This window comes from Sturnira hondurensis, unplaced genomic scaffold (assembly GCF_014824575.4).
Source record: "Sturnira hondurensis isolate 20B ecotype Veracruz unplaced genomic scaffold, ASM1482457v3 Scaffold0001872, whole genome shotgun sequence".
Lineage (NCBI taxonomy): Eukaryota > Metazoa > Chordata > Mammalia > Chiroptera > Phyllostomidae > Sturnira > Sturnira hondurensis.
Window position 1 is genome coordinate 1,498,520 of NW_028074503.1, and position 17,071 is coordinate 1,515,590.

The 17,071-nt window shown below is 34.7% G+C and overlaps 1 protein-coding gene across 1 annotated transcript in view; it reads left to right on the plus strand.

The window, feature by feature from the left end:
- Window positions 1–17,071, plus strand: part of GREB1L (GREB1 like retinoic acid receptor coactivator) — a 282,213-nt gene that overhangs the window by 145,002 nt on the left and 120,140 nt on the right. Inside the window, exons 3-5 of the mRNA XM_037031689.1 lie at window positions 308–415; window positions 9,112–9,271; window positions 9,474–9,671. Of these exons, the coding sequence (XP_036887584.1) occupies window positions 9,115–9,271; window positions 9,474–9,671 (355 nt within the window). The 5' untranslated portion in view covers window positions 308–415; window positions 9,112–9,114. The remainder of the gene's footprint in view (window positions 1–307; window positions 416–9,111; window positions 9,272–9,473; window positions 9,672–17,071) is intronic.

Genomic DNA, 17,071 nt, shown 5'->3' on the forward strand with positions numbered 1-17,071 from the left:
GAATAGAAACACTTCTGAGTTATGTATAAAAATCAATAGCAAATAGCTTTTATTTCATTTGATGCTTTATAAGTATTTTCCATGCAGTAGTTTATATTGACCATAATGATTATTTGGGGCACATTTATGAAGGAGGGATATCTGTATTTGGCAGTTATGATGTATATGGAGTTGTGTAAGATTTTGATAATTCACTTATCTTTATAATTTGTGTAGATTCATAAATATTTAGATTATTGTATTCTGGAATATAATGCATTTGGATATTATCTTTATGTGTATATTTTTACTTTTTATGTTTTTGCAGGTGCAAAAAAGCTTTAAACAAGTAAAATCTAGGCAACAGGCTCCCTGAAGTGTTGACATCCCAAGTTAATCATGAACGTGATTCAAAAATGTTAATAAATAAACCAAGGTATTGTACAATTATAATATGCCCCCCAAATTTTTCAAGATCAAATTTGTGTTATGAAGTTATATTTACTATTTAAATAAAGCTACTATTAACCAGATACTTCTATGAACTCTTCTTCCATTTCCTCCATTGTAACTTCTTCTTCCCCTTCCCCATCCTCTCCACCAAAAAAAAAAAAAAAAAGTATTCATCAATAAGTATTTTTCCCTTACAGCAGCTCCTGTGTTTTATTTTCTATGTACCTAAATTAAGATAATAAGAATTCACTTTTTGATTCCCCTTTGTTGATTCTGGTTTTCTCTTCCAAATTGCCTAATAAGAGATTATTATTAACTATATCATTATCCTCTGCAGAAAAACCCAAATCATATCTAATAACCACATATATTTAAAATTTTTCAGACTACACTGTACTAAGATGTATGTTTTTAAAATTTTATGCAAGTATTTTTCTGTCTTTAGAAGGCTTGTGATTTAGAAAAAAATGATGATACCGTCCTTTTTCCTCCTATGTCAAAGAAAATCAAAGGGTTACTTAAGATTGAGCATTTAGGATTACTGTTTTAACTAACCCTCATCTGTCAAGACATACTGTCTCTCTTCTTCTTGGAAGTTACAATGTGCTTGAATAGCCTGGCATTTCCAAGAAAGTCCAAAGATCTTTTCCTCTTTTATGACCTGTCGTATCCTTTTGAGGCCAGAAAGAACAAGAGGGTCATTGCCATCTCAGCCTGGTCCCTGTTTGTTCCCTCACGGTGACCACGCAGATCCTGAAATCTAGTATTGGCTTAACATTTTGGCCTGGAACATCTGGAAAATGGTCAGAGAGGGAGCTGAGGAGACAGAAGAGAGAGAACTGTTGCGTTTTGTTACACCAGGTGCTAGGAGGAAGCAACATTCGCCTTTTTGATATGGGAGGCAAATTCTGTGGGCCCTGGAGTTAGGCTTCAACAATTGAAGAGGTCAAAGGACAGCTGAGTGGGGTCAGTGAGACACCATGGGGTGTATTTTGTTACTTAGTAAAAGGAGCAGCCTCCTAAAACCTTAAAGGATTCTCTTGAAAATCTGTGTTGTGAAAAGGTTTTATTAGTCTCACGGCAAAAACTCCCGATTTATCTAAGGAATGCATGCTTTTGTCTAATGGAAGGATAATCCTTACCAAATGTTGGCAACTACTATAAGAGTCAGGGTAGGTCTGAAAGAATAGTTAGGGTTTGAGGTGTACTTTGCTGTCCAAAATGTTTATCATTTTCATGTTTATCTCTTAGTGAAGAATTTTGCACTGTTGAAATAGCTTCTTCTTTCTTTGGATCCAAAAGTGGGGAGAGAGTGGGGTAAAGAATAAGCATTGTTAGAATTTAAAAATCATTCTGACAAACTTTTGACTGACCCTCAACAGGATATTATAAACCTTTAAAAACATCAACACTTGTTAACTCTAAAAAGTTATCTTTGAATTTATTTTAATATATGAAGTGAATGAATGGCACATGAAGCTTAATGTTTCTGGATTATAGATTTTTTTAAATGTAGGTGTATTTCATAGAAATAACAGTTGATGAATAACCTTAAATGTTGTGTTTTTCCCTGAATGTGTTTCTTGCACATTTTATAGTTTAAGAAGAAAATAAGTGCTAGAGTCAAGAATAGAGAATTTAAAAGAGCAAATATAATAAAGAATTTTCTCTTTGAAGGGAAATGGAGAAGGCAGGGAAAATTTGCATGTTGTAAGAGCTTTCTTTCCTGCAACCCATGACCTCTATATGCCACTTACATGATTGTGGAGACCTTTGAAAGGTGTTAGCCACTCGTAGATAGGCAGTGAAAGGGGGCTGTTAGAGGAATTTGGCCACTATTCCAATTTATACACTATGTATATGTACATATACATATATGTAGAAAAAGTGAATATTATAATATGTACTAGTGAGAGAAAATGGTAAAATGATGAGAAGTATACTATGGGCTTTGTTCAGCATTTTCTAATTTGTAAATTTACTGTATGTGAATTACTTTTGTGTGTGATTTTTTTCAGTTATTTTTAATAATTACTGATATTAAAACCATGTATACTTAAATATAAGGCCTAGTGTGCAGTGTGTTCTATATCTATTTTCTCAAGGTTAAAATGCCTTTCAACAAGTAATTTAGAAACCTAAGTGTAGTGAGTGATAATTGCCCAGAGAAAACCCACAGCTGTTTAAGTAGCATTGAAATTGTGGCAAAACTGACAAACACAATTAGCAATGTTAATGAGAAGATGGAAAGACAGGGGCAGATGACAGAGTGGAAGGATGAAGGTACTAGTAGTGACACATTCCTGTAAGAACAGAATGTTCAGTTTGGTTTGAATTTCCAGTGCTTTTTCTATTAAGCAGAATGGGTGTTTTGTTTTGTTTTTGCAAATTAAATAATTCAGATACATGTTCAGTCCCTAACTCACATTTGATATGGAAAAATGAAAGACAGTTATTTGGCAGTAGCATGTATGAAAAACAGATTTTGCTTATTCTAAGACACAATTTTATTTGTGGTGCTTTTTAAAGTCAATTTTAAAGGTATTTCTATTTGACTGTAGTTACTGTGAGTATAAATTCTTTTACCCCTCTTTGGACCCTTATAATTATTATTAATCATCTATATACATTACAAAGGAGACCAAAGCCTTGTTTCTAGATTTAGTGACCCAGTATTACCAAAACAAAACCTGCAGAAGTCTTTAATGTGCTATTACTATTATCTGGAATGTTCATAGTTCACCTTCAAACAACTTATTAGTAAAATTAAATGGAGATAGGCAAACAAGAGAAATGAGATGAATATTATATGAAAAATATTTAATCATCTGTGCCCTTCCCATGATGCTTTTAAAGCACTGAGTGAAATGTGGAAAATGATTATAGTATGTTTTGAAATATCTCCTCTTCATTTTGGAAATTGGCTTTCACCTCTGGTGTTTTATGCAGATTTTAACAATTGTTGTGATAAATCCCCAGAAGTTTGTTCTGTGAAACCATAGAGACTGGGAACTCTCTGAATGTGGCAGCCTTGATGGATGTGGTAAACCACACTTTGGAAGCATTTCTTGTTATTTAATGTTTTCTGTTCTGGATTATTGACTCTTCTCCCTGTTGAAAAATTGGTCTCTGGTGACATGGTAGAGGTCACACGTTGCCTATTATTGTTTTGCTTCTTTGATCTTACACAGGGATTGCCTCTGGTAATTATACCAGTTCCAGAGAGTCTTCGTGAGATGTGTTTATTTTACAAAAGAATTTCTGGTATTTCAAGGAGGAAGAAAGTAAAAATTTCAAGTAGTAACATGTAATTCTTTGTTACAAAGAAAAAAAATAGTATTGTACTTTATCTTTTAATTTTGACAGTTTTTAATAATTATTAAATTAGTTGGTATACTATAACTACTTCTATAATAACTTAAGATATATTGTATATCTGTATGTATATTGGTTAAAATGGTTAATTATAGAAGTAAGTTATTAGGGCTGGGTTTTTATTTCAGAAGCAAAAGTTCTTTTGCCTTCAAAAATTTTCAAAAGAGATTCATCCACAATTAAATGTACAGAACTCTTAAAAGAGATAGGAAATTTTACCTTTTAATCTGTTTGTACTTTCTTAAGATTTTTAGCAAAGAGGGTGAATAAAAATAAAGTAAAACTGGTTTTGAATACATGGTTAGCTTTGTCTTTTTTGGAAAGTGTTTGGGAAGAGATAACATCTCTTCAAACCTACTTAACATATAATTGGATAAGACAAACAAAAAACTCAATGTTTTCATTTTCTTAAATTCAGACCCCATTTTTAACAAATATTTCCCCCCCCAGAACTCACAATCTAATAGGAGAATCAAATAAATACTAGAACCCACTACATATTAAGAGTGACAAATGTCAATTTGAAGAATAAATGAAATGCAAAAACAGAACAAAAGAGAACTGTGAATATATGCTTATTTTTAATTTTGGATTATAAATTCTACAAGAACTTGCAAGGACCATGTTTGATTTTTTGTCTAGTGGTCTCACATTAGCACTCTTGTCAGTGAATATTTTTAAGAGAAAGGGCATATAAGCAGTGATGCCTGTAGCAAGAAATTTTCTTACACAGAGTCAAAGACTCTGCTGGCTAGGAGGGACAGTCATGTGTATATATGATTGTAAAATTTCCTAATAAATAAAATGTATGATACCAAGTAGCAGCTCTTGGAACTTTTATGTTGATGGTCATTTGTTCCTAGAACAATGCCTCAAAATCTGTTGTAGTGCCCAACACGTACAAGGGAAGGCGTGTATCTTACTTGTCTTAGTATCCTCAATGTAGCACAATACTTTTTTAAAAACTCACTATTACTTCAGACATTTTCTGCATATTTTTTTGTGCTAGGCACTATTCAGAAAAGTTTCTGTGTGCATAAAATCTCATGTATTCTCACAAAAACCTATGGCGTTATTTGTATTTCCTCATTTTACAAATGAGAGACTAAGCCAATTGCCCAGCATCATACAGGCTAGTGGTGCAGGATTTGAATTAAGGTCATCTGACTCCAGAGCCTATGTGTTTAACCACTTCAGTAGTGGGATTTCTATACATCCTGCCTGCTCAGCGGGTGATTGCTAAAGTTTGGAAAGTGGGTGGCAATACCTGTAGTGAATACAGTAACAGAAAACTGGCAAGTTATAGAAAGTTGTCTTTTTAGTACTATGCCTGGCAGAGAGGCAATAAATTGTGCCTTAAAAAAAAACACCCAACAAAAAACAGCCAAAAATAACTATACACACACCTAACACATGGAATTTGTCATCTTCACTTTCACCTTTTTTCTATTTCAAATAGCATGTTTTAATGGAAAAAAAACATGGGCACTTGAATCTAAATTTGAACTAGTTCCAGCATTTACAAACTAGATAGTTTCGCCTGTTCCAGAAATTGGATCACTTGCTCTGTCCACCTGTTCCTCACTCTCAATCTGCTTGTTTCCTTGTGGTTTCATTTACTTTCTCCTCAATCCTGTATATGAAAGTTAGCTCTAGAGGTTTGGCTATAATCATTGCACCTATCAGCAGGAATAGTTCCTAGGTCTTGTGTGTGTGTGCTTCATATTATCTCCCATGGGGAGTTACACAGCCTCTCATTGCCTCACTTTTAGTGATGCTAAACCAGATCAGTGTGTTCAGGAGGTGTCAGCCTGATCCCTTCCCAATAAAGGTCCCCATCAGCTTTTTGTCTAATGGTATCACCTATTATCATTGTCAAAATGAATTTTGCATTAAGGGTTGCAAAGTGGTGATTTTATAATTGTTGTTTTTCCCACATTTATTATAGATAGAATTCTTCATTAAAAAAATTTTTAAACTCAAAAACTAGAGCGATTTGGTTACTCTGAAGTACAGGAAGAACAGGATAAAGGAAGGCTTCACTCTTTCCTTTTTTCTTATGGTAGGGTTCAATTAGGTACTGTTTTGTTTTGTTTTGTTTCCAAAAGCAGTGTTCTCCTTGAATATCAAAATTAATTTGTGAGTTTTACATTTAAATATGCTTCAGTCCTTTGCATTTATTCTTTTGTGTTAAATTTCTCTAATCTTTGGCCCATGGGAACACTTCATGTTGACTCCTGTGTCATCTAACATGGCCCATTAGTCCTCGAGAGCTTCTTTGCTTTCTGGCACAAGACGTTCAGGGTTTGTCTTGTGTATTTCCTGCCCCAAACCTGGAACTGGCCATATCTTCAGGGAGCCTGGACTCTTTTTAGTGGGAATGGTATTAGTAAACCACAGTCAGGGTACTAGGAAATGTTTATTGTTACTGAACTGTCATTGCTTCTTGGACTTGTCAGTAGACAAATCTTGGAAATATGAATTTGAAACCTTTAAAAAATGAATTATTACTATTTAGGGTTACCTAGTTTAACAACTAGTTAGGCTATATCTGCGTATATATCCCCAGCTCCCTGCTTCATAGTCTAACCAGGTGTTAAATAAATTACAGAAGTGACCCTAGACTTCTTTAGTGCTGACTATGAAGTTCTGTCCCTTCCCACTGACAGTTCAAAGCTATCTTTGAACATGTAGGGTTGTTTTGTTTTTTGCTATTCTAACTAGGCAACCCTAAAGAGTGTCTTAGATACAGGTTTTTTTCTTTTAGCATGTACATGATTTTTTAGTGTTTTTCTTGTTCTTGTCACTGTGATGATCCTTTAAAAAATATTTTTAAAAGTACTGTTTATCTCCTCCAGATAGTTATTATTAAAAGTTAACTTTTACCAATAGTCCAAGTGCAGTACCTTGAAAATATTTACATTTGGTCAAAAGAGAAACTTGTTGAGGGAGTACAGTTGAGTCGGTACAAGTGTACCATAACCAGGGAAAGTAGTTTGGAGTATTATGCTAGAAGGCTGTAGTAGAAATTGCAACTTTTAATGAGAGCCTCTCAGTCCAAGCACTGGAATTAATTTTATTTTTCTTGGAATCCTGAAGAATCACAAGGGGTGGAGGAGTGTTTATTTTGCAAATTCACTTGCTCTTACTACCTTTTTGAGTAAATCTGCTTTTCAAAACTACAAAATCAAAAAACGAAGCAGAAACAGAGTCTTAGAGAACATACAGCTGTCAGAGGGGAGGGGGTTGCAGGGCTGGGTGAAAAAAGTGAAGGGATTAAGCGAAAAAAAAAAGAAACAAAACCAAAAAACCTCATACACACAAATTATAGCATTGTGATTACCAGAAGGGAAAGGGGATGGAAGGAGGTAGAAGGTGGTATAGGAGGGATAAATGGTGACAGAAGGAGACTTGCCTTGGCATGGTGAACACACAATATAATATATAGCTGATGTATTATAGAATTACATCCTTGAAACATATAATTTTATAAACCAACATCACCCCAATAAATTTAATAAAAAATAAAACAAAGAATAGCAAAAACCAAAATAACCCTACATGTTCAAGAATAGCTTTGAACTGTCATTGGGAAGGGACAGAACTTCATAGTCAGCACTAAAGAAGTCTAGGGTCACTTCTGTAATTCTTCATGTCATCCTCACCATTTTTAACAATGTCCAGTTATACTTTCATTTGGAATAGAGTTGGTCAGTTTCTTTTACTCTAGGAAGTCTCTTCATGGTTACTTCTCTTTGTCTTCATCTGAGTATCACTAATGCTCTGGTGAGATTCTGTGCATCTTCTGTTAGTCATCACCACTGGATCTTGGCTCCCCTTGTTGAGCCCAGATGCACAGTACTCAGTGTCCTTCTCAAGCAGTCCTCCAGGGACTTCCTTCAGGGAGCCAATCAGAGTTGGAATTCCAGATGAAATTTTGTATCTCTCCCTTCGTTTATTGGGAAATCTGGGGCTAAGATACTCTCAAAATTACCTTTCTTAAAATGAGATTTATCCAAATTGAGCCTTTACAGTTCTCTAGGAGTGCAGGAAATGTCACCACAGGGCTAGATATTGAGTCCTTGTTCCAACCCTTACCAGTTGGGTGTTAATGGGCAAGTCACTTGGCTTCTTCAAGCTTCATTTTTTTTAAGTCTGTGAAGTGGGAAAGGTAATACCTACTTCAGTACTAAGGATCAGATAAATAATCTTTATAAAGTGCTTAGTATACTGCCTCGCCCAACAGTTCTTCAACTTTTCATCTCTGAAAAAATGAATTTTATTTATGTGGATTATATTTATTAGAAATTAGAAATGAAGAAAATAACTATTCAGAAAAGAGTTAGTGAAAGGAGTAGTCTATCTGCATTTAGTCTGTTGCAATGTCACACATCATATAGCCTCTGGAAAACATGAGAGAATGACAATTTAAAAAGGCAAATAATATCCTAGTAATAGTTTGAAAAAAATTTTGACCTCATGGACCCCATAAAAGACCTTAGGTACCTCAGACCATACTTTGAGGATTGTAGCCAGTCGTTTGTATCTGGTAAATTGTAGTTATTATTGATAAACATGGAAAATTCCATAGCTAGCAAGTTCAGTTCAAGTATTAGGCTGTGACTTCAGAACTTCTTACTATAAACTTTTACTGAAAAAAAATGCAACAGTGTTTTTCAAATAAATGCTGGCAATACACAAGTCTTCTGAGTTTAAAAGGCTCAAGTCTTTCAGAAATCTATCAACTAAATATATCATCTTAAAGCTTTTGTTTTAGAAAGAAAGAGAAGAAACTATCTTTCCCCCTACAGTGATAAGATGTTAGTAGACAGAGAAAAGTAATTAGAGATTTACTCTGGAACCATTGATAGAGTTGGTATGAGGTTATGTTAGTACATCAGTTTTAAGGTAGAGGTGTGGCCAATTGTCACCAGGTTGGACTTCTCAATCAACAGATCAATCTTGATTTACTGGTTAGAGAACATTAACATAAAGCAGTTATTACTGTTTGATTCTCAGATACAGGATCCTTTAAAGTGGCCTTTGTAATGTACTGGGATTGTAAAAATGAAAAGCAAATGTGATATGATAACAGATAATTTACACAAATTGTCATAACAAGAAATATATGTTCATAATGTTACATAAATTATCATAACAAGAAATATAGTTCATATAGTTTGTATTTTAAGATATAGGGAATAAGGTTAATAATTGCTATATTGTATACTTTGCAGATATGTGGTCCTCTAATTATATCAATTTTTCCTTTCTTCCTCTTTTTCTTTGGGGGTGGTGGTACAGACCATGGGGAATTCATATGCTGGGCAACTGAAATCTGCTCGATTTGAGGAAGCTCTCCACAACTCCATAGAAGCCTCTCTGAGATGTAATAGTGTGGTACCACGGCCAATTTTTTCCCAACTGTACTTGGACCCTGACCAGCATCCATTCTCATCGACAGGTAAGTTTCTCAATCCCACACATTCCTTGCCTCCTTTTAAGAGAAGTGGGCCTTCCCAATGGGGGACCTCTGAAATAAACTGGTTATTTGTTAGAAAATGCTTATCAGTCTTTTTTCAGATATCTTTCAGACCTATGATTTTTTTGTTATCATTTCTAAACATCATTTTATTAAATTATCTATGGTTTATTTGCTTACCTAGATGTAAAACCAAAGGTGGAGGATCTGGATAAAGACTTGGTACACCGCTACACTCAAAATGGAAGCCTGGATTTTTCTAACAATCTAACAGTAAATGAAATGGAAGATGACGAAGATGATGAAGAAATGTCTGATTCAAATAGCCCACCAATTCCCTATTCACAAAAACCTGCCCCAGAAGGGTCTTGCACTACAGATGGTGGGTTTCAATTTTGTTTTTGTTTTTTTTTTTAACCTCTTTGATATTGCCTGGCTAGTTTCCGATCAATCATTAAATGTGGTGCTCAAGGCTAGAAAGCAGTAGTTACAGAAAGGAATGAGGAACAACAATTAAGTCCTTACATTATCTCCTGTGACTTCGTAGCACATGTCTATAAGAAGGTAAGTGTTATCATCTCATCGTATAGATGAAGAAACCAAGATTTACAGCACTGATGACTTTTCAAGATGGTATGTGGCAATGATAAGACTAGATCCAAGTAAAGGTTTTTCCAGTGCTTCAGATACTTCCTGCAAGAATTGCACTACTTTAGGAACTTTTAGAGTGTTTTCTTTTCCTACTTCTTTGTTTTCTACCCTCAAAACAATAAGAGACATCAGATGCTTTATATTTACCTTTTCCATTTATTTTGAACACTCATCCAGTATATTGTTATTTATAGAAGAGAAAAAATGTACATATTGTGATAATCCCATTTTATTTATTTTGTCAATCACCTCTTCTACCTAGGCTATAACCACACTATTAAAAAGAAAATCCTAATCCTAATATAAAACACTTTAGGTATTTCATGGCTTTGGTGATGTTACAACTTAAATTACACTCTATTCCCTCCATTTCATGGTACAGTGCTATTTTTGACCTTCCCACCTTAATTAGTATGCAGATTCTACTTTATTCATTATTATCCTGAGTATAACTTTTATACCCAGACTGGCTTGGGCCTGCATGATACCACAGCATGAAAATCTTGGGGGTGGAGGGAGAAGAGAAGGAGAGGGAGGTACATTTCCTCTACAAAGCTTGAAGTGCAAACAATTTGGATAAACCAGAGATTCACATATACAAAGCCAGATGAATGAGTTTGCACTGTTTGGAAGTTTTTCTCCTTGATTTTTCTCTCTCCCTCTTCTCCCTCCCTCCCTCCCTCCCTCCATGCTTCCCTCACATCTGATAAACTACCTCGGGGATTTAGAAACCTAAATAATCTCCCTTGTAGTTTATCTATGCCTACTTCACTACAGGTGGTCTCTAGCAATTAAGTACTCCTGCTCTTGGAGTTGGGCCTCTTTCTAGCACATCATTCCTTATGAATTTGCTTCCACATGGTTGGTTTCTTTTGCCCAGACTTAATATAGCACAGTGTGTATCTATTTGCTCATTGTTGATGTAATACAGGCCTTTAAACCTGTAGAGCTGTGGGAGGTGACTGGCATTTGATTTCCATTTACCTGTTTATATCCATTTTCATGCCTTTTGTTTAATTGATCAGTAAAGTAACAGCTAGAAGTAGAAGGAGTAATAAAATATTGTTGGATTGTCATCAAGAATATCATTCTACATAAGTGTTAAATAGAACCAGCCCTAGCTGGTGTAGCTCAGTGGATTGAGCACAGGCCTGCAAACCACACAATTGTGGTTCGATTCCCAGTCAGGGCACATGCCTGGGTTGCAGGCCAGTTCCCAGCAGGGCACTCGTGAGAGGCAACTATACATTGATGTTTCTCTCCTTCTCTCCTTCCCTTCCCCTCTAAAGATAAATAAATAAAATCTTTAAAAAAAGAATTAAATAGAATCAGAGTAAAAGCTTTAGGGGATCATTGTGAAACATCAAATTTTATACCAAAAATGGGAGAAGGGTTCCCTTGCTGTTCCTGTGCCCTTGGCATGTTTTTAGATATATAACCAGATACCAAAAGTTGTTTCAGGCTCACCAAGATATAAACTTAGTGATCTAGCAGATGGCAAGTGATTCTGTGAAGTATAAGGGAAGGGTAATAGTTATTTTAAAAATAATGAAACTTAGAGGCACATTTTTTCTATGTAAAAAGATCTTACCTAGGAAAAAGGTCTTGCCTTAGAATATAAATAAGATTCATATTCTAAGGCAACCCAAAAATACTGGCTACACTTAGATTCTGTCAGCTACTTTGGTTCTTATAGTTAATTATATGTCTATTATTTGTTTCCCCTTTTAATTCACTGGAGGGTGGCCATTAAAAAAAACATAGTTTATAATTTGATAATTTATAGTTCGTCCATGACTCTTGAAACATGGCTTATTCTAAGGCAGTTCTGAGAGTCTATTCACTCTAAGCCCTGAAATTTTTCTCAGAAAAATGTCAGTGAAATAGGGCAATATAATGCTGGACTTGCTTCAGTGAACCACCTTCCTGTCATGGGAAACCCTCTATTTACCTAAGGCTTAAGGGAAGCTGAGCTATTTTTAGAGGCAATTTAGATAAGCAAATACTTAACACCTGATGGGCTTCTGCGGGTTACCATTCAAATGCAAATTTTGGTTGCTAATTTCTTATGTAAATTATTGGAATTGTGTAGGTTCCTACCCTGCTGGGAGGCAGTTGATTGTCTAAAAGGGTGAAGGGCAACCAAAATTTAGGACTGCAAATACTGCCTTGATTACTTTAGTTTGTGTTTACAGCTGTTTTAGTAAACTTCCCCCCTCCCCATTTAGATTACCCCATAACCTTCAAATTGGAGATAATTGGAAAATGCAAATCTGTTCTGTGAAGTGAAAACTTGGCTATTTTCTTAAGGAACTTTAGATAAAGTTTATAAAAAAGTGCCCTCTACTTTTTTAAAAATTAAAATAATTTGCTGCAAGAGCTTTGGTTTTAGGCAACATTTTTAGTCTCAGAAAATGAAACTATTTAGGGCCACATTTGTCAAATAAATTGATATTTGAATGCTCACCTCAATGATAACTTATTTTTCTTGTGTACTCTTTCCCAGATCTTCCAGTAGCTTCTTTCTTTCAGGATTAGTTCAGAGGTAATTCAAAAGTATCCTACTGGGGAGTAGTAAGGTTTCTTTTTATTTTGTTTGAGGTTTTAATTGATATTTAATACTCCATTTTAGGTAATAATCTAACATTTCTAATAGTGGAAAAATAGAACCCTCTGCTACAACAGCTATTTGGATCCTATAGGTTTTGAAATATAGATCACAGTTTATAGATTCTTTAGCTACCCACTCTGCAGACACAGCTAATTTTTGATCTATAAAAAATGAAATAAATATTGCTCTTTGCATAATATTTTTCTTAATTGGGGATCCCTGATGGTGTATTTTGTGTGTAATTAACTAATCTGAATCCCAAGAATGAGGGATTCAAGGAAAGTCAGGTAATAGGTATCACAGTAAAAGGCGAGACACTTGGCAGGTTGAGTGTGTTCTCAGAATAACTTCGAACTGAATTTAGGAACTTTTGTTTGATTTTACAACCATTTTTGCCTTCAGTTAATTTCTTCCTGACCTGGTCTGAGGCTTAGCCTTGCCTTCTCTTTCTCGTCTATTCTTTTTTTCTCTTAATTAAATTGCCTGTGCAGTTTGTTTGGTAATTAACTAGAAGGCAAGAAGATAAAACAGGACATTTTAAAAGTAGAGTTTTAAAAGAACAGTTTTAGATTTATAAAAAAATATGGAAAGAAATAGTAAGAGTTTCTACATATCTCAGCAGTTCCCCCTGTTTTTAACATCTTACATTAATTTTCATAACAATGAAAGTCCATAGTTTATTTGGGTTTCTTAGTGTTTACCTAAAGTCATTTTTCTGTTCCAGAATCCCCAAACATGACACCACAGTAGATTTAGGTCATGTTTCCTTACACTCTTCCTAGCTGTGAGTTTTTCAGACTTTCCCTATTTTTGATGACCCTGACAGTTTTGGGAATTATTGGACAGGTATATTATGTTGTAGAAGGCCCTCTGTTGGAATTTGTCTAATGTTTTTCTCATGATAAGATTGGAATTATGGGTTCAGAATAGGAAGATCACAAAGGTAAAGTGCCATTTTCATCACATTATATCAAGGGTACATGCTATCAACATGATTTATGACTGTTGATGTTCACATGGCTGAGGTAGTGTTAGTTTCACTCTTCCCCAGCACCCTTTCCAACCAGAAAAGGATGTCACTACACCAATCCACACATAATGAATGGGAAGTTAGGTTCCACCAGCTTGAGGGTAGAGAGCATCTGCATACCTTATTTGGAATTCTATTACATAGGAGTTTTTTCTCCTTATTTATTTATTTAATCATTTATTTATATCATTATGTACTTATGGATATTTATATTATGTTTTGGGTTATAATCCAATACTTCTTTATTTTATTTTGTTGCTCAAATTTTTCCATTGGGAGCAATTTCAGTTGATTACTGGGCCCCTTTTACACACTCCCATCATTGTGGGTTTTTTAGCTTAAAATAAAATATTTCATTTTTTTCATTGTCACAAGTACTTCTCAAAAAAATTAAGAGTAGACTAAAATACATACTTCTCATAGAATCCAGTCATTGTTAAATAATGATTTTTTTATGACCTCTTGGTGTTTATATATCGTAAATGAGAAAAACCTGGACATCTGTAATACTAGAAACTATGTGACTCTTAATTTGAGTGGACTGTGTAGTTTTCATTTTGCCACAGAAATCACTTGAAAATAATCATTATAGAAAATTCTGCTTTTTTTCAGATATTTTCACATTGTATCTTCTCAACTCTATTTCTGTTTAGCCCAGAACCAAAATGTTCTGTTTCCCAGTAATTTCCCTTTGCCGTAATATATTCCCTTGAGAAATCTCATCAGAAATGTCACTTCCTAATCATGAGTCACCTTTCCCGCCTGCAAAACCATGAATTTTAAGATTCATCAGCAAATATGAGATAGGTGGATTCTGTCATAGCCCATGACTGGCAGGGGCAGGTATATCAGGTGCTCCCAGGATACAGCCTGTAAAGTTGGGTGAAAGCACTCAGCAAAAGCAGGCAAGGAAGAAGCTAGAGGAGAATGTGCCACATGAGATGGAGGGAGGGTGACTCATTATGTCAGAGCTGTGTTAGTGAGAACAAAGGAGCATCTACCTTGAAGTCAAGAGACCTAGTTCTAGTCCCACCGTTAATACTTGCTGGGTATTTGAGCCATTTTCTTACTTTAAAAAAAGAAAGGTTTGATTTATTTATTTTTACAGGGAAGGTAAGGGAGGGAGAAAAATGGGTAGAGAAATACCAATCTGAGAAAGAAACCATCAACGGTTGACTTTAGTACATGCCCCAGCTAGCCACCTTCCATTCGCAGAATAATGCCCAACCAGTTGAGCCACATGGATCAGGGCTGGGCCACTTTCTTGACTTACAGGGGTCCTACTTTCCTCATTTACATGCTAAAGAGATTGGAGTAGCTAAGCAATCTTTAACCCACAAATCCCTCTTGTAATAATATATAATCTTGAAACCCTTGGGGATTTAATGACTAAAGATCATTACATCATATGTGATAAAGAACTGATTTTAAGTAAAAAGTATTTTATATCAACTTTTTAATATACTCATTCATTTATACAAAAATCTATATTTTATTATTCAATAATTATTTAATTTCATTGTATAATAAAAAGTATGGCTTGTTGACAGATTCAAAAATGAAATTTTATACTTTTTTGTGGGGGGGGGAAGGGTAGCCAACTATATTTAAATGTTTTCCAGAATCAGAAAAGGTCAAAACCTATTTTTAATACCCAAATTTTGGAATTTCTACATTTTATGATTAAAAGGATGTACTAGTTTATTTTTTTTATAATTTATGCACTTTTTCTCTATGTGACAAAAAAGTTTCAGGCTGCTGTTTGCAAAATTTCTCTACAAATGACATGTTTCTCTCTCACACACATAAAAAGGCAAATTGAGATAGAATCACTAAATGTAGGTTACTTAACATTGTTTTTGTGTGTGTCCTAGAAACTTACCAGTGCATTTTTAAAAAAGATTTTGTTCATTTATCTTCAGAGAGAGGGGAAAGGAGGGAAAAAGAGTGGGAGAGAAATGTCACACCTCCAACCAGAGACCTGGCCCAAAACCCAGGCATGTGCCATAACCAGGAATTGAACCAGCAATCCTTCAGTTCACAAGCTGGTGCTCAGTCCACTAAGCCACACTAGCCAGAGTTCCGGGTACATTTTATATAATCTTATTTGATGAGTGAGCATCTAACTTTCATATCCAGCAAATAGTATCTTTATGCACATTTGTAAAATTACTTTTTTGTGTGTTCATTAACACACAGAATCAGTGTTCCCTGAACCTTCCAACAAACCCTCATGGGTATAAATTAAGCAACATATCAACACATATGACTTACAATAAAAACTTAAAATTTTGCTATCAGAAAAACCACTCACTGATATGGTTTTCAATTGAGGGAGTCCTGAGTTCATTTAACAGGTATAGGATAGAAGGTTCTCAAAACATTCTCTTTTAAAAATAGGATATGAGAATAGTTATTAGGTTTGAAAAACTGGTAATGATATCTATTTAATTTCACTTATAATTCTCAATTACTTGGAATACCTTGAATCCCTGGAAGTTTGATAATCATTTGTTGGGGAATCCTGTATTTGATGATCTTGAGGTTCTATATAGCTCTGATGTTCTAAAAAGGCTTATAATAATTTGCAAATTGGTGGTATAGACTTATGGTTCCATCTGGTTCACTCTTTCTAACATAGTGAATCAAGGTTGTAGAAAATTCTATTGCTACTTAGTGACAGAGATATTCTGCTTCCCATCAATAGGCAATTGTGAACCTCTCATCACTGGATTTGGAAAGATATTTTATACAGTCTGCCTTTTGGAGCAAATCATAATAAAGGTGTTAGTTACTCTTAGGGGAAATGTATTTCTAGAGTTATTGTCTATATGTAAATTAATAATTATTTTTAAAAAGTAGTGATCTTTTTAGGACTTTAAAATGCCTCCTAGATTTAGTATTTTAGGACTTTGCTGGGAAAGTTTGTGTTCACGCCTCTAGATTATAATTGTTCTTAGATATTTTTTTTGCTAAGTTGAATAGTATGATTTTTGTCCATTTCCATACAGTAAACTTCCTATTCTTTTTTAAATATATTTTATTATGTTATTACAGTTGTCCCATTTCCCCCTTTCATTCCCCTCCACCCTGCACACCCTCTCCTTCCCACATTCACCCCCCTTTAGTTCATGTCCAGGTGTCTTAAGTTCTTTAGCTTTTACATTTCCCATACTATTCTTGCCCTCCCCCTATTTTCTGCCTGCCATCTATGCTACTTATTCTCTGTACTTTTCCCCACCCTCCTCCTCCCACTCCCCTGTTGCTAACCCTCCATGTGATCTCCATTTCTATGGTTCTGTTCCTGTTCTAGTTGTTTCCTTAGTTTGTTTTTATTTTAGGTGTGGTTGTTAGTAATTGTGAATTTGATGTCATTTTAGGATACATGTTTTTTATCTTCTTTTTCTTAGATAAGTCCCCTTAATATTTCATAAAATAAGCGCTGGGTGATGATGAACTCCTTCAACTTGACCTTATCTGAGAAGCACTT